Source organism: Salvelinus alpinus, chromosome 11 (assembly GCF_045679555.1).
Source record: "Salvelinus alpinus chromosome 11, SLU_Salpinus.1, whole genome shotgun sequence".
Lineage (NCBI taxonomy): Eukaryota > Metazoa > Chordata > Actinopteri > Salmoniformes > Salmonidae > Salvelinus > Salvelinus alpinus.
Genome location: NC_092096.1, coordinates 17,605,117 through 17,631,770, shown reverse-complemented (window position 1 = coordinate 17,631,770; position 26,654 = coordinate 17,605,117). Strand labels below are relative to the sequence as shown.

At 50.0% G+C, this 26,654-nt stretch overlaps 1 protein-coding gene across 1 annotated transcript in view; it reads left to right on the top strand.

Annotated features, from left to right (window-relative positions):
• Window positions 1–26,654, top strand: part of LOC139533652 (coiled-coil domain-containing protein 146-like) — a 49,781-nt gene that overhangs the window by 1,852 nt on the left and 21,275 nt on the right. Inside the window, exons 3-7 of the mRNA XM_071331884.1 lie at window positions 221–309; window positions 2,469–2,633; window positions 2,761–2,836; window positions 4,152–4,300; window positions 6,800–7,028. Of these exons, the coding sequence (XP_071187985.1) occupies window positions 221–309; window positions 2,469–2,633; window positions 2,761–2,836; window positions 4,152–4,300; window positions 6,800–7,028 (708 nt within the window). The remainder of the gene's footprint in view (window positions 1–220; window positions 310–2,468; window positions 2,634–2,760; window positions 2,837–4,151; window positions 4,301–6,799; window positions 7,029–26,654) is intronic.

The following is a 26,654-nucleotide window of genomic DNA, read 5'->3' as shown; positions in this document are numbered from 1 at the left end:
ATTGTCAGCTCGGGGATTTGAACTTGCAACCTTTCAGTTACTAGACCAACGCTCTAACCACTAGGCTACCCTGCCGCTCCATAGTGACATGTTGATGTTCTCAACAAAACAACAAAACACACTAGCTAAGACTATCTTTCTTGCACATTGGGGAAAGTTGACTCATCAGCTTTTACTAAGAAGATAAGAAAGATCATGTATTATTTTAATGTCTCAACAGCAAAGATACAATCGCATCAAGCAAGAGGTGAGAGGCAAGAGTCTGGTGATCCATGAACTCAAGAAGCAGAACCAGGAGGTCCAGTCCAGGTAGCTCTCCCTCTCTGCTGAATGGAGACCTTAACGCCTAGCCTTAACGCCTAGCCTTAACCCTTAACCTGTAACCTTAACGCCTAGCCTTAACGCCTAGCCTTAACCCTTAACCTGTAACCTTAACGCCTTAACCCTTAACCTGTAACCTTAACGCCTAGCCTTAACCCTTAACCTGTAACCTTAACGCCTAGCCTTAACCCTTAACCTGTAACCTTAACGCCTAGCCTTAACCCTTAACCTGTAACCTTAACGCTTTAACCCTTAACCTGTAACCTTAACGCCTAGCCTTAACCCTTAACCTGTAACCTTAACGCCTTAACCCTTAACCTGTAACCTTAACACCTAGCCTTAACCCTTAACCTGTAACCTTAACGCCTAGCCTTAACCCTTAATCTGTAACCTTAACGCCTAGCCTTAACCCTTAACCTGTAACCTTAACGCCTAGCCTTAACCCTTAACCTGTAACCTTAACGCCTATCCTTAACCCTTAACCTGTAACTTAACGCCTAGCCTTAACCCTTAACCTGTAACCTTAACGCCTAGCCTTAACCCTTAACCTGTAACCTTAAAGCCTTCATCTTTAACCTGTAACCTTAACGCTTAGCCTTAACCCTTAATCTGTAACCTTAACGCCTAGCCTTAACCTTTAACCTGTAACCTTAACGCCTAACCTTAACCTGTAACCTTAACGCCTAGCCTTAACCCTTAACCTGTAACCTTAAAGCCTTAACCTTTAACCTGTAACCTTAACGCTTAGCCTTAACCCTTAACCTGTAACCTTAATGCCTAGCCTTAACCCTTAACCTGTAACCTTAACGCCTAGCCTTAACCCTTAACCTGTAACCTTAAAGCCTTAACCTTTAACCTGTAACCTTAACGCTTAGCCTTAACCCTTAACCTGTAACCTTAATGCCTAGCCTTAACCCTTAACCTGTAACCTTAACGCCTAGCCTTAACCCTTAATCTGTAACCTTAACGCCTAGCCTTAACCTGTAACCTTAACGCCTAGCCTTAACCCTTAACCTGTAACCTTAAAGCCTTAACCTTTAACCTGTAACCTTAACGCTTAGCCTTAACCCTTAATCTGTAACCTTAACGCCTAGCCTTAACCCTTAACCTGTAACCTTAATGCCTAGCCTTAACCCTTAACCTGTAACCTTAACGCCTAGCCTTAACCCTTAACCTGTAACCTTAAAGCCTTAACCTTTAACCTGTAACCTTAACGCTTAGCCTTAACCCTTAACCTGTAACCTTAATGCCTAGCCTTAACCCTTAACCTGTAACCTTAACGCCTAGCCTTAACCCTTAACCTGTAACCTTAACGCCTAGCCTTAACCCTTAACCTGTAACCTTAAAGCCTTAACCTTTAACCTGTAACCTTAACGCTTAGCCTTAACCCTTAACCTGTAACCTTAACGCCTAGCCTTAACCCTTAACCTGTAACCTTAACACCTAGCCTTAACCCTTACCTTAACCCATAACTCTAACCCTAACCTAACCCCCCTAACCTTAACCCCTAACCTTAACCTGTAACCCTAACCCCTAACCTTAACCCTTAACCTGTAAACCTAACCCCTAACCCTAACCTTAACCCCTAACCTTAACCTTAACCTGTAAACCTAACCGCTAACCCCTTACCTTAACCTGTAAACCTAACCCCTAACCCCTTACCTTAACCCTTAACCTGTAAACCTAACCCCTAACCCTAACCTTAACCCCTTACCTTAACCTGTAACCCTAACCTGAACCCCTAACCCTAACACCTTAACCCTTACCTTAACCCATACTCCTAACCTTAACCTCTAACTCTAACCCTAACCCCTAATGCCTAGCCTTAACCCATAACCTTAACCCATAACCCCTAACATTAACACCTAACCTTAACCCCTAATGCAGTTCAGTTCAGTTCAGACATACCTGGAAAATAATGTGTCTGGGTGGCTAAAGATTTGAATGCCTACCTTGATTCATTTAGGTGTTTCCTCGGTGTCTCTCTGTCTTTCTCTCTCTCTCTCTCTCTCTCTCTCTCTCTCTCTCTCTCTCTCTCTCTCTCTCTCTCTCTCTCTCTCTCTCTCTCTCTCTCTCTCTCTCTCTCTGTCTTTCTCGCTCTCTCTCTCTCTCTTTTCTTCCCTCTCCGTCTCCCTCCCTCCATCTAGGCTTGGTGTGTTTGCCAAGCTGTACGACAACATCAAGGGTGATAGGAACAAGTGTATGAACCTGATCCAGATGGCCTCCCAGAGAACAGCTGAGATGAGAGAGAAGTTCAAGATCCTGGACAACGAGATTGAGATCCTCAGAACCAACGCCATCAACAAAGACAAGTGAGAGAGAGAGTACATCCTGTCCTCAAAAGAACATTCAGACATTCACCACCCTGTTTAGATGTAAATTATTAACATCGTGTCTGTCTGTCTGTCTGTCTGTCTGTCTGTCTGTCTGTGTCCTCAGGCTGCTCCAGAAGTCCCGTCTGAAGCACTTCCACAGCCACACCGTCAGAGACAGCCTGAGGAACGACATCTCCAAGGTGATTTATCCTACCTGATTAATCAGGAAATCCTCTTCTCACTCCATCCTCTAGACATAATAGCATCGACCTACCGCACTATAAAGGAAATAGGGTGGCATTTGAGACTCAGCTCTCTGGGTAATGATGTTCTGATCCCATCTCCAAGGTGACCTGAGTTATGATGTTCCTCTGTTCTGATCCCATCTCCAAGGTGACCTGGGTTAGGGTTATGATGTTTCTCTGTTCTGATCCCATCTCCAAGGTGACCTGGGTTAGGGTTATGATGTTTCTCTGTTCTGATCCCATCTCCAAGGTGACCTGGGTTAGGGTTATGATGTTTCTCTGTTCTGATCCCATCTCCAAGGTGACCTGGGTTAGGGTTATGATGTTCCTCTGTTCTGATCCCATCTCCAAGGTGACCTGGGTTAGGGTTCTGATGTTTCTCTGTTCTGATCCCATCTCCAAGGTGACCTGGGTTAGGGTTATGATGTTCCTCTGTTCTGATCCCATCTCCAAGGTGACCTGGGTTAGGGTTCTGATGTTTCTCTGTTCTGATCCCATCTCCAAGGTGACCTGGGTTAGGGTTATGATGTTTCTCTGTTCTGATCCCATCTCCAAGGTGACCTGGGTTAGGGTTCTGATGTTTCTCTGTTCTGATCCCATCTCCAAGGTGACCTGGGTTAGGGTTATGATGTTCCTCTGTTCTGATCCCATCTCCAAGGTGACCTGGGTTAGGGTTATGATGTTCCTCTGTTCTGATCCCATCTCCAAGGTGACCTGGGTTAGGGTTCTGATGTTTCTCTGTTCTGATCCCATCTCCAAGGTGACCTGGGTTAGGGTTATGATGTTCCTCTGTTCTGATCCCATCTCCAAGGTGACCTGGGTTAGGGTTATGATGTTTCTCTGTTCTGATCCCATCTCCAAGGTGACCTGGGTTAGGGTTATGATGTTTCTCTGTTCTGATCCCATCTCCAAGGTGACCTGGGTTAGGGTTATGATGTTCCTCTGTTCTGATCCCATCTCCAAGGTGACCTGGGTTAGGGTTCTGATGTTTCTCTGTTCTGATCCCATCTCCAAGGTGACCTGGGTTAGGGTTATGATGTTTCTCTGTTCTGATCCCATCTCCAAGGTGACCTGGGTTAGGGTTCTGATGTTTCTCTGTTCTGATCCCATCTCCAAGGTGACCTGGGTTAGGGTTATGATGTTTCTCTGTTCTGATCCCATCTCCAAGGTGACCTGGGTTAGGGTTATGATGTTTCTCTGTTCTGATCCCATCTCCAAGGTGACCTGGGTTAGGGTTATGATGTTCCTCTGTTCTGATCCCATCTCCAAGGTGACCCAGGTGCTTCATGAGATGAGACAGAAGAGGGAGGAGCAGAAGCTGAACCTGGGCCGGTTGACCCACATGATCAACTACCATGAACAGAACCTGCTACAGATGAGGAAGAGCCACGACAACGCCGTGCAGAGTCGCAATGACAGGTGAGTCTGGTAGTTTGTCTGTTTGTCTGCCTGTCTGTCCGAAGAGGAAGAGCCATGACGCGGCCATGCAGATCGGCAATGACAGGTGAGTCTGTCTGTCTGTTAGATGAGGAAGAGACAAAACACAGCCATGCAGAGCCACAATGACAGGTGAGTCTGTCTGTCTGTTAGATGAGGAAGAGACAAAACACAGCCATGCAGATCGGCAATGACAGGTGAGTCTGTCTGTCTGTTAGATGAGGAAGAGACAAAACACAGCCATGCAGAGCCACAATGACAGGTGAGTCTGTCTGTTAGATGAGGAAGAGACAAAACACAGCCATGCAGAGCCACAATGACAGGTGAGTCTGTCTGTCTGTTAGATGAGGAAGAGACAAAACACGGCCATGCAGAGCCACAATGACAGGTGAGTCTGTCTGTTAGATGAGGAAGAGACAAAACACAGCCATGCAGAGCCACAATGACAGGTGAGTCTGTCTGTCTGTCAGATGAGGAAGAGACAAAACACGGCCATGCAGAGCCACAATGACAGGTGAGTCTGTCTGTCTGTTAGATGAGGAAGAGACAAAACACAGCCATGCAGAGCCACAATGACAGGTGAGTCTGTCTGTCTGTTAGATGAGGAAGAGACAAAACACAGCCATGCAGAGCCACAATGACAGGTGAGTCTGTCTGTTAGATGAGGAAGAGACAAAACACAGCCATGCAGAGCCACAATGACAGGTGAGTCTGTCTGTCTGTTAGATGAGGAAGAGACAAAACACAGCCATGCAGAGCCACAATGACAGGTGAGTCTGTCTGTCTGTCAGATGAGGAAGAGACAAAACACAGCCATGCAGAGCCACAATGACAGGTGAGTCTGTCTGTCTGTCAGATGAGGAAGAGACAAAACACAGCCATGCAGAGCCACAATGACAGGTGAGTCTGTCTGTCTGTTAGATGAGGAAGAGACAAAACACAGCCATGCAGAGCCACAATGACAGGTGAGTCTGTCTGTTAGATGAGGAAGAGACAAAACACAGCCATGCAGAGCGGCAATGACAGGTGAGTCTGTCTGTCTGTTAGATGAGGAAGAGACAAAACACAGCCATGCAGAGCCACAATGACAGGTGAGTCTGTCTGTTAGATGAGGAAGAGACAAAACACAGCCATGCAGAGCCACAATGACAGGTGAGTCTGTCTGTCTGTCAGATGAGGAAGAGACAAAACACAGCCATGCAGAGCCACAATGACAGGTGAGTCTGTCTGTCTGTTAGATGAGGAAGAGACAAAACACAGCCATGCAGAGCCACAATGACAGGTGAGTCTGTCTGTCTGTTAGATGAGGAAGAGACAAAACACAGCCATGCAGAGCCACAATGACAGGTGAGTCTGTCTGTTAGATGAGGAAGAGACAAAACACAGCCATGCAGAGCGGCAATGACAGGTGAGTCTGTCTGTCTGTTAGATGAGGAAGAGACAAAACACGGCCATGCAGAGCCACAATGACAGGTGAGTCTGTCTGTCTGTTAGATGAGGAAGAGACAAAACACAGCCATGCAGAGCCACAATGACAGGTGAGTCTGTCTGTCTGTTAGATGAGGAAGAGACAAAACACAGCCATGCAGAGCCACAATGACAGGTGAGTCTGTCTGTTAGATGAGGAAGAGACAAAACACAGCCATGCAGAGCGGCAATGACAGGTGAGTCTGTCTGTCTGTTAGATGAGGAAGAGACAAAACACAGCCATGCAGAGCCACAATGACAGGTGAGTCTGTCTGTCTGTTAGATGAGGAAGAGACAAAACACAGCCATGCAGAGCCACAATGACAGGTGAGTCTGTCTGTTAGATGAGGAAGAGACAAAACACAGCCATGCAGAGCCACAATGACAGGTGAGTCTGTCTGTTAGATGAGGAAGAGACAAAACACAGCCATGCAGAGCGGCAATGACAGGTGAGTCTGTCTGTCTGTTAGATGAGGAAGAGACAAAACACAGCCATGCAGAGCCACAATGACAGGTGAGTCTGTCTGTTAGATGAGGAAGAGACAAAACACAGCCATGCAGAGCCACAATGACAGGTGAGTCTGTCTGTCTGTTAGATGAGGAAGAGACAAAACACAGCCATGCAGAGCCACAATGACAGGTGAGTCTGTCTGTTAGATGAGGAAGAGACAAAACACAGCCATGCAGAGCCACAATGACAGGTGAGTCTGTCTGTTAGATGAGGAAGAGACAAAACACGGCCATGCAGAGCCACAATGACAGGTGAGTCTGGCTTTCTGTTGATCAGTCTGCACCGTCCACACGACCACCAACCAAGATTCTACATACCAGATAGGGAAAGACAGCTACTGCTTACGACTAACTACAGGCAACGATGCTGAACAATGTGGGCGATTGGGCAGCTACTGATGGTATTTGACCGATCCTCATCCCTACTTTACAGTTTGATAGCTCTCTCTCTCTGTCTCTCTGTCTCTCTCTCTATCTCTCTCTCTCTCTCTCTCTCTCTGACAGAGGGGTACAGTTGCTGGAGCGTGAGGAGGAGATGTGTATTTTCTATGAGAAGGTGAATGTTCAGGAGGGCCTGATCAGAGACGGTAACATAGAGATGCAGGTGCTGGAGGAGGAGACATGCTGCCTGCAGATGATCACCAAGGAAGAAGGAAGACAGACAGACCTCAGGAGGAAACTGGTGCCCTGCCAGAGGAGACTGGAGGGAGAGAGCACCATGCTGCAGATACAGGTACATTAGAAGCCTGGCTCATATTCACTAAGGCACACTGTTCCAAAACGCTAGTCCCTTCTTATTGGTTAGTTCAGCTAGTCCCTCCCTGTTCAGCTAGTCCCTCCCTGTTCAGCTAGTCCCTCCCTGTTCAGCTAGTTCCTCCCTGTTTAGCTAGTCCCTCCCTGTCCCTCCCTGTTCACTAGTTCCTCCCTGTTCAGCTAGTCCCTCCCTGTTCAGCTAGTCCCTCCCTGTCCCTCCCTGTTCAGCTAGTCCCTCCCTGTTCAGCTAGTTCCTCCCTGTCCCTCCCTGTTCAGCTAGTCCCTCCCTGTTCAGCTAGTCCCTCCCTGTTCAGCTAGTCCCTCCCTGTTCAGCTAGTCCCTCCCTGTTCAGCTAGTCCCTCCCTGTTCAGCTAGTCCCTCCCAGTTCAGCTAGTCCCTCCCAGTTCAGCTAGTCCCTCCCTGTTCAGCTAGTCCCTCCCTGTTCAGCTAGTCCCTCCCTGTTCAGCTAGTCCCTCCTAGTTCAGCTAGTCCCTCCCTGTTCAGCTAGTCCCTCCCTGTTCAGCTAGTTCCTCCCTGTTCAGCTAGTTCCTCCCAGTCCCTCCCTGTCCCTCCCTGTTCAGCTAGTCCCTCCCTGTTCAGCTAGTTCCTCCCTGTTCAGCTAGTCCCTCCCTGTTCAGCTACTCCCTCCCTGTTCAGCTAGTCCCTCCTAGTTCAGCTAGTCCCTCCCTGTTCAGCTAGTCCCTCCTGGTTCAGCTAGTCCCTCCCAGTTCAGCTAGTCCCTCCCTGTTCAGCTAGTCCCTCCCTGTTCAGCTAGTCCCTCCCTGTTCAGCTAGTCCCTCCCTGTTCAGCTAGTCCCTCCCTGTCCCTCCCTGTTCAGCTAGTCCCTCCCTGTTCAGCTAGTCCCTCCCTGTTCAGCTAGTCCCTCCCTGTTCAGCTAGTCCCTCCCTGTTCAGCTAGTCCCTCCCTGTTCAGCTAGTCGCTCCCAGTTCAGCTAGTCCCTCCCTGTTCAGCTAGTCCCTCCCAGTTCAGCTAGTCCCTCCCTGTTTCAGTCAGTTTTCCTCCGTTTAGAGCCTTATGAATACGACCCTGTTGTCTGACGTCAGATAACACTGGACTGTCAGTCAAAGGGCGGGTAGGAATGACAGCGTCAGACGGGAGGAAGTGGATAGGAACCTCTGACAACTGGTTGTTAACTCTGACTTGATTTCGAGCAGGTTGTTTCAAGTCCTCATGTTTTGCTCTGTTTTTAACCAGAGCTCTAGATGGACAATAGGATGTTTATTTCAGAGTTTCCCATGCACTGACTGCTCCTTGATATCCCCAGTATAACTTAACGTTGGACTACACAGCCTCTTTAACACTGTCAGGACTCAGAAAGGCCCCTACCAAGGAGACGTGTATCTAAAGGCCCCTGTTGTACCTCCTAGTCTTTAGTTAAACATAACACACACAAAGCTGTGTATAATGGACTTCATGCTGTACATACTGATGCCTGGTGAGTCACTCCAGTCTCTCCTCACCTTTATAGGTTTTTATAGTCCTGTCAGATCAGAGGGATGTTCTCAGAGACTTGGGATGCATTCAAAATGGCACCCTATTCCCTATATAGTATCCTGGGCCCTGGTCAAATGTAGTGCACTATAAAGGGAATAGGGTCCCATTTGAGATGAAGCCATAAACTCATCCACTGAAATTTGCCCCATTTGTGCAGTGATATGTCTAAACATTGTTTTTATAATATATAAATGACTTCCACATTTAAAAGTGTTTGATGTAAACATTCAAACCAACCGACACTTTTGAACGTTACTGTCGTACGGTAACGTGTCTGTCCTCACCAACATCTCTGACTGGAGAGCCTAATGGGTAGCTGACTACATGCCTCCTCAGATAGCTTCTCCATGACACCCTCTGCCAGCAGGGACCTGACAAGGACATGCTGGAGAAAAGCCACTTAAAGAGATTCTCCGGTACTTTTGTATACTTTTTATCCAGCAGTTCTGAAAGTAGCACTCACGAGCCAAAAGTGGCACCGCATAGCTTCCAGAAATCAGTTGCTTTCGTGGCTAATTTAAGAGAGTAATCTGCCCATAGATTATGCATGTATGAACTACATATTGACACATCCGGCCCAAAGCGGGAGGTTTAAAAAGTATTTACTAGTCACCAAAGTTCCCGGAGCATATCTTTAATGGATTCAATAGCTCAGCAGTGGTGGCTGGTGGCACTCTAAATCAGAGGATGGGCTGAACAGATTGAATGGAATGGTGTCAAACCCATTAAACACATGGTTTCCATGGTTTCCTTGTGTTTAATACCATTTCATTCTCTCCATTCCAGGTATTATTATGAGCCGTCCTCCCTTCACCATCCTCCTGTGATGTTCAGTGCTCAAAGGGTTAGAGCAATGCTATTAAAACAATTCAGCGGGATCCCATTTTTTCAGTCAGAATTTCTCCTTAAAACCTTAAAATCTGTACATTTAGATTTTTATATCAACAAATAACCTTAAATTCATTGCATTTTCTTATCAAAATGAAAAGAAACCAATAAATACTTTTATTCAATAAATTATATTTTTCAAAAACGTATAACAATAATCTGTACTCTTATATATTATATTTGTTTTGGGGGGGGGTGACCCCACTGCAGTTCCACCATGACCCCACTAGGGGTTGCAACCCTGACTTTGAATACCACTGGGTTAGAGAGGAGGCTCATTAGCTACAGTGCCAATGTAACCGATCATATAACCCAAACACTGTCACAAAGGCTAAGTCTGAGAGAGACAGCCTCTGTTGCCTCATCAGACAGGTGGTATTTGAGTAGTTAGCTTTTTACTAAGGGTGAATGAATTCAGAACTGTTCTAGGATTCCATGCCTCGATTGTTCCTCGGCTGAATAGGTGACCTTTGTCGTTCCATAACCTGGCACTTTTATAGAGACATTCTTCTCTCTGTCTACAAGCCAGACAGGCCAGCATTGGAGACGGGGCCGGAGCAAAGGTTGAGGCCTGAGTTGGGGTGTCGTTGGCCCACTGCTCTTTACTGGAATCCGTCCATAATGACCAACAGGCAGTGGATGTCCCCTGATGGCCCCAATGTCTCTGTCTGGATTCTGGAACCTGGCCCCAATAACTAAGGGGCAATGGCTTCTTATGGCCCCAAGTCTCACAGGCCTCTCAGTGTGTGTGTTTTAGACAGTCAGGAGAGACTGTGTGTTTTAGACAGTCAGGGGAGACTGTGTGTTTTAGACAGTCAGGGGGAGACTGTGTGATTAAGACAGTCAGGGGAGACTGTGATTTAGACAGTCAGGGGAGACTGTGATTTAGACAGTCAGGGGGAGACTGTGTGATTTAGACAGTCAGGGGGAGACTGTGTGATGTAGACAGTCAGGGGGAGACTGTGTGATTTAGACAGTCAGGGGGAGACTGTGTGATTTAGACAGTCAGGGGGAGACGGTGTGATTTAGACAGTCAGGGGGAGACGGTGTGATTTAAACAGTCATGGGGAGACTGTGTGATTTAGACAGTCAGGGGGAGACTGTGTGATTTAGACAGTCAGGGGGAGACTGTGTGATTTAGACAGTCAGGGGGAGACTGTGTGGTTTAGACAGTCGGGGGGAGACTGTGTGATTTAGACAGTCAGGGGGAGACTGTGTAATTTAGACAGTCAGGGGGAGACTGTGTGGTTTAGACAGTCGGGGGGAGACTGTGTGATTTAGACAGTCAGGGGGAGACGGTGTGACTTAGACAGTCAGGGGGAGACTGTGTAATTAAGACAGTCAGGGGAGACTGTGTGGTTTAGACAGTCGGGGGGAGACTGTGTGATTTAGACAGTCAGGGGAGACTGTGTGATTTAGACAGTCGGGGGGAGACGGTGTGACTTAGACAGTCAGGGGGAGACTGTGTGATTAAGACAGTCAGGGGAGACTGTGTGGTTTAGACAGTCGGGGGGAGACTGTGTGGTTTAGACAGTCAGGGGGAGACGGTGTGATTTAGACAGTCAGGGGGAGACTGTGATCTAGACAGTCAGGGGAGACTGTGTGACTTAGACAGTCAGGGGAGACTGTGATTTAGACAGTCGGGGGGAGACTGTGTGGTTTAGACAGTCAGGGGGAGACGGTGTGATTTAGACAGTCAGGGGGAGACTGTGATCTAGACAGTCAGGGGAGACTGTGTGATTTAGACAGTCAGGGGGAGACTGTGTAATTTAGACAGTCGGGGGGAGACTGTGTGATTTAGACAGTCAGGGGGAGACTGTGTGATTTAGACAGTCGGGGGAGACTGTGTGATTTAGACAGTCGGGGGGAGACTGTGTGATTTAGACAGTCGGGGGGAGACTGTGTGGTTTAGACAGTCGGGGGGAGACTGTGTGATTTAGACAGTCAGGGGGAGACGGTGTGACTTAGACAGTCAGGGGGAGACTGTGATTTAGACAGTCGGGGGGGAGACTGTGTGGTTTAGACAGTCAGGGGAGACTGTGTGATTTAGACAGTCAGGGGAGACTGTGTGATTTAGACAGTCAGGGGAGACTGTGTGATTTAGACAGTCAGGGGAGACTGTGTGATTTAGACAGTCAGGGGGAGACTGTGTGATTTAGACAGTCAGGGGGAGACTGTGTGATTTAGACAGTCAGGGGGAGAATGTGTGTTTTAGACAGTCGAGGGGAGACTGTGTGATTTAGACAGTCGGGGGGAGACTGTGTGGTTTAGACAGTCAGGGGGAGACTGTGTGGTTTAGACAGTCGGGGAGAGACTGTGTGATTTAGACAGTCAGGGGGAGAGACTGTGTGGTTTAGACAGTCGGGGGGAGACTGTGTGATTTAGACAGTCGGGGGGGAGACTGTGTGATTTAGACAGTCGGGGGAGAGACTGTGTGGTTTAGACAGTCGGGGGGAGACTGTGTGTTTTAGACAGTGAGGGGGAGACTGTGTGGTTTAGACAGTCGGGGAGAGACTGTGTGATTTAGACAGTCAGGGGGAGAGACTGTGTGGTTTAGACAGTCGGGGGGAGACTGTGTGTTTTAGACAGTCGGGGGAGACTGTGATTTAGACAGTCGGGGGAGACTGTGATTTAGACAGTCGGGGGGGAGACTGTGTGATTTAGACAGTCGGGGGAGAGACTGTGTGGTTTAGACAGTCGGGGGGAGACTGTGTGGTTTAGACAGTCGGGGGGAGACTGTGTGTTTTAGACAGTCGGGGGGAGACTGTGTGATTTAGACAGTCGGGGGAGACTGTGATTTAGACAGTCGGGGGGGAGACTGTGTGATTTAGACAGTCGGGGGGAGACTGTGTGTTTTAGACAGTCAGGGGAGACTGTGATTTAGACAGTCAGGGGGAGACTGTGTGATTTAGACAGTCGGGGGGGAGACTGTGTGATTTAGACAGTCGGGGGGAGACTGTGTGTTTTAGACAGTCAGGGGAGACTGTGATTTAGACAGTCAGGGGGAGACTGTGTGATTTAGACAGTCAGGGGGAGACTGTGTGATTTAGACAGTCGGGGGGAGACTGTGTGATTTAGACAGTCGGGGGGAGACTGTGTGATTTAGACAGTCAGGGGAGACTGTGTGGTTTAGACAGTCAGGGGGAGACTGTGTGGTTTAGACAGTCAGGGGGAGACGGTGTGATTTAGACAGTCAGGGGGAGACTGTGTGATTTAGACAGTCGGGGGGAGACTGTGTGGTTTAGACAGTCAGGGGGAGACTGTGTGGTTTAGACAGTCAGGGGGAGACGGTGTGATTTAGACAGTCAGGGGGAGACTGTGATCTAGACAGTCAGGGGGAGACTGTGTGATTTAGACAGTCAGGGGGAGACTGTGTGGTTTAGACAGTCGGGGGGAGACTGTGTGATTTAGACAGTCGGGGGAGACTGTGTGATTTAGACAGTCGGGGGAGACTATGTGATTTAGACAGTCAGGGGAGACTGTGTGATTTAGACAGTCAGGGGAGACTGTGTGGTTTAGACAGTCAGGGGAGACTGTGTGTTTTAGACAGTCGGGGGGAGACTGTGTGATTTAGACAGTCGGGGGAGACTGTGTGGTTTAGACAGTCGGGGGGAGACTGTGTGATTTAGACAGTCAGGGGGAGACTGTGTGATTTAGACAGTCAGGGGGAGACTATGTGATTTAGACAGTCAGGGGAGACTGTGTGGTTTAGACAGTCAGGGGAGACTGTGTGATTTAGACAGTCAGGGGAGACTGTGTGGTTTAGACAGTCAGGGGGAGACTGTGTGTTTTAGACAGTCGGGGGGAGACTGTGTGATTTAGACAGTCGGGGGAGACTGTGTGATTTAGACAGTTAGGGGGAGACTGTGTGTTTTAGACAGTCAGGGGAGAGACTGTGTGGTTTAGACAGTCGGGGGGAGACTGTGTGTTTTAGACAGTCGGGGGGAGACTGTGTGATTTAGACAGTCGGGGGAGACTGTGTGATTTAGACAGTTAGGGGGAGACTGTGTGTTTTAGACAGTCGGGGGAGAGACTGTGTGGTTTAGACAGTCGGGGGGAGACTGTGTGTTTTAGACAGTCGGGGGGAGACTGTGTGATTTAGACAGTCGGGGGAGACTGTGATTTAGACAGTCGGGGGGGAGACTGTGTGATTTAGACAGTCGGGGGGAGACTGTGTGTTTTAGACAGTCAGGGGAGACTGTGATTTAGACAGTCAGGGGGAGACTGTGTGATTTAGACAGTCGGGGGGGAGACTGTGTGATTTAGACAGTCGGGGGGAGACTGTGTGTTTTAGACAGTCAGGGGAGACTGTGATTTAGACAGTCAGGGGGAGACTGTGTGATTTAGACAGTCAGGGGAGACTGTGTGATTTAGACAGTCGGGGGGAGACTGTGTGATTTAGACAGTCGGGGGAGACTGTGTGGTTTAGACAGTCAGGGGGAGACTGTGTGATTTAGACAGTCAGGGGGAGACTGTGTGATTTAGACAGTCAGGGGGAGACTGTGTGGTTTAGACAGTCGGGGGGAGACTGTGTGATTTAGACAGTCAGGGGAGACTGTGTTGTTTAGACAGTCAGGGGGAGACTGTGTGGTTTAGACAGTCAGGGGGAGACGGTGTGATTTAGACAGTCGGGGGGAGACTGTGTGGTTTAGACAGTCAGGGGGAGACTGTGTGGTTTAGACAGTCAGGGGGAGACGGTGTGATTTAGACAGTCAGGGGGAGACTGTGATCTAGACAGTCAGGGGGAGACTGTGTGATTTAGACAGTCAGGGGGAGACTGTGTGGTTTAGACAGTCGGGGGGAGACTGTGTGGTTTAGACAGTCGGGGGGAGACTATGTGATTTAGACAGTCGGGGGAGACTGTGTGATTTAGACAGTCGGGGGAGACTGTGTGGTTTAGACAGTCAGGGGGAGACTGTGTGTTTTAGACAGTCGGGGGGAGACTGTGTGATTTAGACAGTCGGGGGAGACTGTGTGGTTTAGACAGTCGGGGGGAGACTGTGTGATTTAGACAGTCGGGGGGAGACTGTGTGATTTAGACAGTCAGGGGGAGACTATGTGATTTAGACAGTCAGGGGAGACTGTGTGGTTTAGACAGTCAGGGGAGACTGTGTGTTTTAGACAGTCGGGGGGAGACTGTGTGATTTAGACAGTCGGGGGAGACTGTGTGGTTTAGACAGTCGGGGGGAGACTGTGTGATTTAGACAGTCAGGGGGAGACTGTGTGATTTAGACAGTCAGGGGGAGACTGTGTGATTTAGACAGGGGGAGACTATGTGATTTAGACAGTCAGGGGAGACTGTGTGGTTTAGACAGTCAGGGGAGACTGTGTGATTTAGACAGTCAGGGGAGACTGTGTGGTTTAGACAGTCAGGGGGAGACTGTGTGTTTTAGACAGTCGGGGGGAGACTGTGTGATTTAGACAGTCGGGGGAGACTGTGTGATTTAGACAGTCGGGGGAGACTGTGTGATTTAGACAGTCAGGGAGAGACTGTGTGATTTAGACAGTCGGGGGAGACTGTGATTTAGACAGTCAGGGGGAGACTGTGATTTAGACAGTCAGGGAGAGACTGTGTGATTTAGACAGTCAGGGGGAGACTGTGTGATTTAGACAGTCAGGGGAGACTGTGTGATTTAGACAGTCAGGGGAGACTGTGTGATTTAGACAGTCGGGGGAGACTGTGATTTAGACAGTCAGGGGGAGACTGTGATTTAGACAGTCAGGGAGAGACTGTGTGATTTAGACAGTCAGGGGGAGACTGTGTGATTTAGACAGTCAGGGGAGACTGTGTGATTTAGACAGTCAGGGGAGACTGTGTGATTTAGACAGTCAGGGGAGACTGTGTGTTTTAGACAGTCAGGGGGAGACTGTGTGTTTTAGACAGTCAGGGGAGACTGTGTGGTTTAGACAGTCAGGGGAGACTGTGTGATTTAGACAGTCAGGGGAGACTGTGTGATTTAGACAGTCAGGGGAGACTGTGTGATTTAGACAGTCGGGGGGAGACTGTGTGATTTAGACAGTCGGGGGGAGACTGTGTGGTTTAGACAGTCGGGGGAGACTGTGATTTAGACAGTCGGGGGAGACTGTGATTTAGACAGTCGGGGGGGAGACTGTGTGATTTAGACAGTCGGGGGAGAGACTGTGTGGTTTAGACAGTCGGGGGGAGACTGTGTGTTTTAGACAGTCGGGGGGCGACTGTGTGATTTAGACAGTCGGGGGGGAGACTGTGTGATTTAGACAGTCGGGGGAGAGACTGTGTGGTTTAGACAGTCGGGGGGAGACTGTGTGTTTTAGACAGTCAGGGGAGACTGTGATTTAGACAGTCAGGGGGAGACTGTGTGATTTAGACAGTCAGGGGAGACTGTGTGATTTAGACAGTCGGGGGGAGACTGTGTGATTTAGACAGTCGGGGGAGACTGTGTGGTTTAGACAGTCAGGGGGAGACTGTGTGATTTAGACAGTCAGAGGGAGACTGTGTGATTTAGACAGTCAGGGGGAGACTGTGTGGTTTAGACAGTCGGGGGGAGACTGTGTGATTTAGACAGTCAGGGGAGACTGTGTGGTTTAGACAGTCAGGGGGAGACTGTGTGGTTTAGACAGTCAGGGGGAGACGGTGTGATTTAGACAGTCAGGGGGAGACTGTGTGATTTAGACAGTCGGGGGGAGACTGTGTGGTTTAGACAGTCAGGGGGAGACTGTGTGGTTTAGACAGTCAGGGGGAGATGGTGTGATTTAGACAGTCAGGGGGAGACTGTGATCTAGACAGTCAGGGGGAGACTGTGTGATTTAGACAGTCGGGGGGAGACTGTGTGATTTAGACAGTCAGGGGGAGAGACTGTGTGGTTTAGACAGTCGGGGGAGACTGTGATTTAGACAGTCGGGGGAGACTGTGATTTAGACAGTCGGGGGGGAGACTGTGTGATTTAGACAGTCGGGGGAGAGACTGTGTGGTTTAGACAGTCGGGGGGAGACTGTGTGTTTTAGACAGTCGGGGGGAGACTGTGTGATTTAGACAGTCGGGGGAGACTGTGATTTAGACAGTCGGGGGGGAGACTGTGTGATTTAGACAGTCGGGGGAGAGACTGTGTGGTTTAGACAGTCGGGGGGAGACTGTGTGTTTTAGACAGTCAGGGGAGACTGTGATTTAGACAGTCAGGGGGAGACTGTGTGATTTAGACAGTCAGGGGAGACTGTGTGATTTAGACAGTCGGGGGGAGACTGTGTGATTTAGACAGTCGGGGGAGACTGTGTGGTTTAGACAGTCAGGGGGAGACTGTGTGATTTAGACAGTCAGAGGGAGACTGTGTGATTTAGACAGTCAGGGGGAGACTGTGTGGTTTAGACAGTCGGGGGGAGACTGTGTGATTTAGACAGTCAGGGGAGACTGTGTGGTTTAGACAGTCAGGGGGAGACTGTGTGGTTTAGACAGTCAGCGGGAGACGGTGTGATTTAGACAGTCAGGGGGAGACTGTGTGATTTAGACAGTCGGGGGGAGACTGTGTGGTTTAGACAGTCAGGGGGAGACTGTGTGGTTTAGACAGTCAGGGGGAGACGGTGTGATTTAGACAGTCAGGGGGAGACTGTGATCTAGACAGTCAGGGGGAGACTGTGTGATTTAGACAGTCAGGGGGAGACTGTGTGGTTTAGACAGTCGGGGGGAGACTGTGTGATTTAGACAGTCGGGGGAGACTGTGTGATTTAGACAGTCAGGGGAGACTGTGTGGTTTAGACAGTCAGGGGGAGACTGTGTGTTTTAGACAGTCGGGGGGAGACTGTGTGATTTAGACAGTCGGGGGAGACTGTGTGGTTTAGACAGTCGGGGGGAGACTGTGTGATTTAGACAGTCAGGGGGAGACTGTGTGATTTAGACAGTCAGGGGGAGACTATGTGATTTAGACAGTCAGGGGAGACTGTGTGGTTTAGACAGTCAGGGGAGACTGTGTGATTTAGACAGTCAGGGGAGACTGTGTGGTTTAGACAGTCAGGGGGAGACTGTGTGTTTTAGACAGTCGGGGGGAGACTGTGTGATTTAGACAGTCGGGGGAGACTGTGTGATTTAGACAGTTAGGGGGAGACTGTGTGATTTAGACAGTCGGGGGAGACTGTGTGATTTAGACAGTCAGGGAGAGACTGTGTGATTTAGACAGTCAGGGGAGACTGTGTGATTTAGACAGTCAGGGGGAGACTGTGATTTAGACAGTCAGGGAGAGACTGTGTGATTTAGACAGTCAGGGGGAGACTGTGTGATTTAGACAGTCAGGGGAGACTGTGTGATTTAGACAGTCAGGGGAGACTGTGTGTTTTAGACAGTCAGGGGGAGACTGTGTGATTTAGACAGTCAGGGGAGACTGTGTGATTTAGACAGTCGGGGGGAGACTGTGTGATTTAGACAGTCGGGGGAGACTGTGTGGTTTAGACAGTCAGGGGGAGACTGTGTGATTTAGACAGTCAGAGGGAGACTGTGTGATTTAGACAGTCAGGGGGAGACTGTGTGGTTTAGACAGTCGGGGGGAGACTGTGTGATTTAGACAGTCAGGGGCGACTGTGTGGTTTAGACAGTCAGGGGGAGACTGTGTGGTTTAGACAGTCAGGGGGAGACGGTGTGATTTAGACAGTCAGGGGGAGACTGTGTGATTTAGACAGTCGGGGGGAGACTGTGTGGTTTAGACAGTCAGGGGGAGACGGTGTGATTTAGACAGTCAGGGGGAGACTGTGATCTAGACAGTCAGGGGGAGACTGTGTGATTTAGACAGTCGGGGGGAGACTGTGTGATTTAGACAGTCAGGGGGAGAGACTGTGTGGTTTAGACAGTCGGGGGAGACTGTGATTTAGACAGTCGGGGGAGAGACTGTGTGGTTTAGACAGTCGGGGGGAGACTGTGTGTTTTAGACAGTCGGGGGGAGACTGTGTGATTTAGACAGTCGGGGGAGACTGTGATTTAGACAGTCGGGGGGGAGACTGTGTGATTTAGACAGTCGGGGGAGAGACTGTGTGGTTTAGACAGTCGGGGGGAGACTGTGTGTTTTAGACAGTCAGGGGAGACTGTGATTTAGACAGTCAGGGGGAGACTGTGTGATTTAGACAGTCAGGGGAGACTGTGTGATTTAGACAGTCGGGGGGAGACTGTGTGATTTAGACAGTCGGGGGAGACTGTGTGGTTTAGACAGTCAGGGGGAGACTGTGTGATTTAGACAGTCAGAGGGAGACTGTGTGATTTAGACAGTCAGGGGGAGACTGTGTGGTTTAGACAGTCGGGGGGAGACAGTGTGATTTAGACAGTCAGGGGAGACTGTGTGGTTTAGACAGTCAGGGGGAGACTGTGTGGTTTAGACAGTCAGGGGGAGACGGTGTGATTTAGACAGTCAGGGGGAGACTGTGTGATTTAGACAGTCGGGGGGAGACTGTGTGGTTTAGACAGTCAGGGGGAGACTGTGTGGTTTAGACAGTCAGGGGGAGACGGTGTGATTTAGACAGTCAGGGGGAGACTGTGATCTAGACAGTCAGGGGGAGACTGTGTGATTTAGACAGTCAGGGGGAGACTGTGTGGTTTAGACAGTCGGGGGGAGACTGTGTGATTTAGACAGTCGGGGGAGACTGTGTGATTTAGACAGTCAGGGGAGACTGTGTGGTTTAGACAGTCAGGGGGAGACTGTGTTTTAGACAGTCGGGGGGAGACTGTGTGATTTAGACAGTCGGGGGAGACTGTGTGGTTTAGACAGTCGGGGGGAGACTGTGTGATTTAGACAGTCAGGGGGAGACTGTGTGATTTAGACAGTCAGGGGGAGACTATGTGATTTAGACAGTCAGGGGAGACTGTGTGGTTTAGACAGTCAGGGGAGACTGTGTGATTTAGACAGTCAGGGGAGACTGTGTGGTTTAGACAGTCAGGGGGAGACTGTGTGTTTTAGACAGTCGGGGGGAGACTGTGTGATTTAGACAGTCGGGGGAGACTGTGTGATTTAGACAGTTAGGGGGAGACTGTGTGATTTAGACAGTCGGGGGAGACTGTGTGATTTAGACAGTCAGAGGGAGACTGTGTGATTTAGACAGTCAGGGGGAGACTGTGTGGTTTAGACAGTCGGGGGGAGACTGTGTGATTTAGACAGTCAGGGGAGACTGTGTGGTTTAGACAGTCAGGGGGAGACTGTGTGGTTTAGACAGTCAGGGGGAGACGGTGTGATTTAGACAGTCAGGGGGAGACTGTGTGATTTAGACAGTCGGGGGGAGACTGTGTGGTTTAGACAGTCAGGGGGAGACTGTGTGGTTTAGACAGTCAGGGGGAGACGGTGTGATTTAGACAGTCAGGGGGAGACTGTGATCTAGACAGTCAGGGGGAGACTGTGTGATTTAGACAGTCAGGGGGAGACTGTGTGGTTTAGACAGTCGGGGGGAGACTGTGTGATTTAGACAGTCGGGGGGAGACTGTGTGATTTAGACAGTCGGGGGAGACTGTGTGGTTTAGACAGTCAGGGGGAGACTGTGTGATTTAGACAGTCAGAGGGAGACTGTGTGATTTAGACAGTCAGGGGGAGACTGTGTGGTTTAGACAGTCGGGGGGAGACTGTGTGATTTAGACAGTCAGGGGAGACTGTGTGGTTTAGACAGTCAGGGGGAGACTGTGTGGTTTAGACAGTCAGGGGGAGACGGTGTGATTTAGACAGTCAGGGGGAGACTGTGTGATTTAGACAGTCGGGGGGAGACTGTGTGGTTTAGACAGTCAGGGGGAGACTGTGTGGTTTAGACAGTCAGGGGGAGATGGTGTGATTTAGACAGTCAGGGGGAGACTGTGATCTAGACAGTCAGGGGGAGACTGTGTGATTTAGACAGTCGGGGGGAGACTGTGTGATTTAGACAGTCAGGGGGAGAGACTGTGTGGTTTAGACAGTCGGGGGAGACTGTGATTTAGACAGTCGGGGGAGACTGTGATTTAGACAGTCGGGGGGGAGACTGTGTGATTTAGACAGTCGGGGGAGAGACTGTGTGGTTTAGACAGTCGGGGGGAGACTGTGTGTTTTAGACAGTCGGGGGGAGACTGTGTGATTTAGACAGTCGGGGGAGACTGTGATTTAGACAGTCGGGGGGGAGACTGTGTGATTTAGACAGTCGGGGGAGAGACTGTGTGGTTTAGACAGTCGGGGGGAGACTGTGTGTTTTAGACAGTCAGGGGAGACTGTGATTTAGACAGTCAGGGGGAGACTGTGTGATTTAGACAGTCAGGGGAGACTGTGTGATTTAGACAGTCGGGGGGAGACTGTGTGATTTAGACAGTCGGGGGAGACTGTGTGGTTTAGACAGTCAGGGGGAGACTGTGTGATTTAGACAGTCAGAGGGAGACTGTGTGATTTAGACAGTCAGGGGGAGACTGTGTGGTTTAGACAGTCGGGGGGAGACTGTGTGATTTAGACAGTCAGGGGAGACTGTGTGGTTTAGACAGTCAGGGGGAGACTGTGTGGTTTAGACAGTCAGCGGGAGACGGTGTGATTTAGACAGTCAGGGGGAGACTGTGTGATTTAGACAGTCGGGGGGAGACTGTGTGGTTTAGACAGTCAGGGGGAGACTGTGTGGTTTAGACAGTCAGGGGGAGACGGTGTGATTTAGACAGTCAGGGGGAGACTGTGATCTAGACAGTCAGGGGGAGACTGTGTGATTTAGACAGTCAGGGGGAGACTGTGTGGTTTAGACAGTCGGGGGGAGACTGTGTGATTTAGACAGTCGGGGGAGACTGTGTGATTTAGACAGTCAGGGGAGACTGTGTGGTTTAGACAGTCAGGGGGAGACTGTGTGTTTTAGACAGTCGGGGGGAGACTGTGTGATTTAGACAGTCGGGGGAGACTGTGTGGTTTAGACAGTCGGGGGGAGACTGTGTGATTTAGACAGTCAGGGGGAGACTGTGTGATTTAGACAGTCAGGGGGAGACTATGTGATTTAGACAGTCAGGGGAGACTGTGTGGTTTAGACAGTCAGGGGAGACTGTGTGATTTAGACAGTCAGGGGAGACTGTGTGGTTTAGACAGTCAGGGGGAGACTGTGTGTTTTAGACAGTCGGGGGGAGACTGTGTGATTTAGACAGTCGGGGGAGACTGTGTGATTTAGACAGTTAGGGGGAGACTGTGTGATTTAGACAGTCGGGGGAGACTGTGTGATTTAGACAGTCAGGGAGAGACTGTGTGATTTAGACAGTCAGGGGAGACTGTGTGATTTAGACAGTCAGGGGGAGACTGTGATTTAGACAGTCAGGGAGAGACTGTGTGATTTAGACAGTCAGGGGGAGACTGTGTGATTTAGACAGTCAGGGGAGACTGTGTGATTTAGACAGTCAGGGGAGACTGTGTGTTTTAGACAGTCAGGGGGAGACTGTGTGATTTAGACAGTCAGGGGAGACTGTGTGATTTAGACAGTCGGGGGGAGACTGTGTGATTTAGACAGTCGGGGGAGACTGTGTGGTTTAGACAGTCAGGGGGAGACTGTGTGATTTAGACAGTCAGAGGGAGACTGTGTGATTTAGACAGTCAGGGGGAGACTGTGTGGTTTAGACAGTCGGGGGGAGACTGTGTGATTTAGACAGTCAGGGGCGACTGTGTGGTTTAGACAGTCAGGGGGAGACTGTGTGGTTTAGACAGTCAGGGGGAGACGGTGTGATTTAGACAGTCAGGGGGAGACTGTGTGATTTAGACAGTCGGGGGGAGACTGTGTGGTTTAGACAGTCAGGGGGAGACGGTGTGATTTAGACAGTCAGGGGGAGACTGTGATCTAGACAGTCAGGGGGAGACTGTGTGATTTAGACAGTCGGGGGGAGACTGTGTGATTTAGACAGTCAGGGGGAGAGACTGTGTGGTTTAGACAGTCGGGGGAGACTGTGATTTAGACAGTCGGGGGAGAGACTGTGTGGTTTAGACAGTCGGGGGGAGACTGTGTGTTTTAGACAGTCGGGGGGAGACTGTGTGATTTAGACAGTCGGGGGAGACTGTGATTTAGACAGTCGGGGGGGAGACTGTGTGATTTAGACAGTCGGGGGAGAGACTGTGTGGTTTAGACAGTCGGGGGGAGACTGTGTGTTTTAGACAGTCAGGGGAGACTGTGATTTAGACAGTCAGGGGGAGACTGTGTGATTTAGACAGTCAGGGGAGACTGTGTGATTTAGACAGTCGGGGGGAGACTGTGTGATTTAGACAGTCGGGGGAGACTGTGTGGTTTAGACAGTCAGGGGGAGACTGTGTGATTTAGACAGTCAGAGGGAGACTGTGTGATTTAGACAGTCAGGGGGAGACTGTGTGGTTTAGACAGTCGGGGGGAGACAGTGTGATTTAGACAGTCAGGGGAGACTGTGTGGTTTAGACAGTCAGGGGGAGACTGTGTGGTTTAGACAGTCAGGGGGAGACGGTGTGATTTAGACAGTCAGGGGGAGACTGTGTGATTTAGACAGTCGGGGGGAGACTGTGTGGTTTAGACAGTCAGGGGGAGACTGTGTGGTTTAGACAGTCAGGGGGAGACGGTGTGATTTAGACAGTCAGGGGGAGACTGTGATCTAGACAGTCAGGGGGAGACTGTGTGATTTAGACAGTCAGGGGGAGACTGTGTGGTTTAGACAGTCGGGGGGAGACTGTGTGATTTAGACAGTCGGGGGAGACTGTGTGATTTAGACAGTCAGGGGAGACTGTGTGGTTTAGACAGTCAGGGGGAGACTGTGTTTTAGACAGTCGGGGGGAGACTGTGTGATTTAGACAGTCGGGGGAGACTGTGTGGTTTAGACAGTCGGGGGGAGACTGTGTGATTTAGACAGTCAGGGGGAGACTGTGTGATTTAGACAGTCAGGGGGAGACTATGTGATTTAGACAGTCAGGGGAGACTGTGTGGTTTAGACAGTCAGGGGAGACTGTGTGATTTAGACAGTCAGGGGAGACTGTGTGGTTTAGACAGTCAGGGGGAGACTGTGTGTTTTAGACAGTCGGGGGGAGACTGTGTGATTTAGACAGTCGGGGGAGACTGTGTGATTTAGACAGTTAGGGGGAGACTGTGTGATTTAGACAGTCGGGGGAGACTGTGTGATTTAGACAGTCAGAGGGAGACTGTGTGATTTAGACAGTCAGGGGGAGACTGTGTGGTTTAGACAGTCGGGGGGAGACTGTGTGATTTAGACAGTCAGGGGAGACTGTGTGGTTTAGACAGTCAGGGGGAGACTGTGTGGTTTAGACAGTCAGGGGGAGACGGTGTGATTTAGACAGTCAGGGGGAGACTGTGTGATTTAGACAGTCGGGGGGAGACTGTGTGGTTTAGACAGTCAGGGGGAGACTGTGTGGTTTAGACAGTCAGGGGGAGACGGTGTGATTTAGACAGTCAGGGGGAGACTGTGATCTAGACAGTCAGGGGGAGACTGTGTGATTTAGACAGTCAGGGGGAGACTGTGTGGTTTAGACAGTCGGGGGGAGACTGTGTGATTTAGACAGTCGGGGGAGACTGTGTGATTTAGACAGTCAGGGGAGACTGTGTGGTTTAGACAGTCAGGGGGAGACTGTGTTTTAGACAGTCGGGGGGAGACTGTGTGATTTAGACAGTCGGGGGAGACTGTGTGGTTTAGACAGTCGGGGGGAGACTGTGTGATTTAGACAGTCAGGGGGAGACTGTGTGATTTAGACAGTCAGGGGGAGACTATGTGATTTAGACAGTCAGGGGAGACTGTGTGGTTTAGACAGTCAGGGGAGACTGTGTGATTTAGACAGTCAGGGGAGACTGTGTGGTTTAGACAGTCAGGGGGAGACTGTGTGTTTTAGACAGTCGGGGGGAGACTGTGTGATTTAGACAGTCGGGGGAGACTGTGTGATTTAGACAGTTAGGGGGAGACTGTGTGATTTAGACAGTCGGGGGAGACTGTGTGATTTAGACAGTCAGGGAGAGACTGTGTGATTTAGACAGTCAGGGGAGACTGTGTGATTTAGACAGTCAGGGGGAGACTGTGTGGTTTAGACAGTCGGGGGGAGACTGTGTGATTTAGACAGTCAGGGGAGACTGTGTGGTTTAGACAGTCAGGGGGAGACTGTGTGGTTTAGACAGTCGGGGGGAGACTGTGTGATTTAGACAGTCGGGGGAGACTGTGTGATTTAGACAGTCAGGGGAGACTGTGTGGTTTAGACAGTCAGGGGGAGACTGTGTGTTTTAGACAGTCGGGGGGAGACTGTGTGATTTAGACAGTCGGGGGAGACTGTGTGGTTTAGACAGTCGGGGGGAGACTGTGTGATTTAGACAGTCAGGGGGAGACTGTGTGATTTAGACAGTCAGGGGGAGACTATGTGATTTAGACAGTCAGGGGAGACTGTGTGGTTTAGACAGTCAGGGGAGACTGTGTGATTTAGACAGTCAGGGGAGACTGTGTGGTTTAGACAGTCAGGGGGAGACTGTGTGTTTTAGACAGTCGGGGGGAGACTGTGTGATTTAGACAGTCGGGGGAGACTGTGTGATTTAGACAGTTAGGGGGAGACTGTGTGATTTAGACAGTCGGGGGAGAATGTGTGATTTAGACAGTCAGGGAGAGACTGTGTGATTTAGACAGTCAGGGGAGACTGTGTGATTTAGACAGTCAGGGGGAGACTGTGATTTAGACAGTCAGGGAGAGACTGTGTGATTTAGACAGTCAGGGGGAGACTGTGTGATTTAGACAGTCAGGGGAGACTGTGTGATTTAGACAGTCAGGGGAGACTGTGTGTTTTAGACAGTCAGGGGGAGACTGTGTGATTTAGACAGTCAGGGGAGACTGTGTGATTTAGACAGTCGGGGGAGACTGTGTGGTTTAGACAGTCAGGGGGAGACTGTGTGATTTAGACAGTCAGAGGGAGACTGTGTGATTTAGACAGTCAGGGGGAGACTGTGTGGTTTAGACAGTCGGGGGGAGACTGTGTGATTTAGACAGTCAGGGGAGACTGTGTGGTTTAGACAGTCAGGGGGAGACTGTGTGGTTTAGACAGTCAGGGGGAGACGGTGTGATTTAGACAGTCAGGGGGAGACTGTGTGATTTAGACAGTCGGGGGGAGACTGTGTGGTTTAGACAGTCAGGGGGAGACGGTGTGATTTAGACAGTCAGGGGGAGACTGTGATCTAGACAGTCAGGGGGAGACTGTGTGATTTAGACAGTCGGGGGGAGACTGTGTGATTTAGACAGTCAGGGGGAGAGACTGTGTGGTTTAGACAGTCGGGGGAGACTGTGATTTAGACAGTCGGGGGAGAGACTGTGTGATTTAGACAGTCAGGGGAGACTGTGTGGTTTAGACAGTCGGGGGAGACTGTGTGATTTAGACAGTTAGGGGGAGACTGTGTGATTTAGACAGTCGGGGGAGACTGTGTGATTTAGACAGTCAGGGAGAGACTGTGTGATTTAGACAGTCAGGGGAGACTGTGTGATTTAGACAGTCAGGGGGAGACTGTGTGGTTTAGACAGTCGGGGGGAGACTGTGTGATTTAGACAGTCAGGGGAGACTGTGTGGTTTAGACAGTCAGGGGGAGACTGTGTGGTTTAGACAGTCAGCGGGAGACGGTGTGATTTAGACAGTCAGGGGGAGACTGTGTGATTTAGACAGTCGGGGGGAGACTGTGTGGTTTAGACAGTCAGGGGGAGACTGTGTGGTTTAGACAGTCAGGGGGAGACGGTGTGATTTAGACAGTCAGGGGGAGACTGTGATCTAGACAGTCAGGGGGAGACTGTGTGATTTAGACAGTCAGGGGGAGACTGTGTGGTTTAGACAGTCGGGGGGAGACTGTGTGATTTAGACAGTCGGGGGAGACTGTGTGATTTAGACAGTCAGGGGAGACTGTGTGGTTTAGACAGTCAGGGGGAGACTGTGTGTTTTAGACAGTCGGGGGGAGACTGTGTGATTTAGACAGTCGGGGGAGACTGTGTGGTTTAGACAGTCGGGGGGAGACTGTGTGATTTAGACAGTCAGGGGGAGACTGTGTGATTTAGACAGTCAGGGGGAGACTATGTGATTTAGACAGTCAGGGGAGACTGTGTGGTTTAGACAGTCAGGGGAGACTGTGTGATTTAGACAGTCAGGGGAGACTGTGTGGTTTAGACAGTCAGGGGGAGACTGTGTGTTTTAGACAGTCGGGGGGAGACTGTGTGATTTAGACAGTCGGGGGAGACTGTGTGATTTAGACAGTTAGGGGGAGACTGTGTGATTTAGACAGTCGGGGGAGAATGTGTGATTTAGACAGTCAG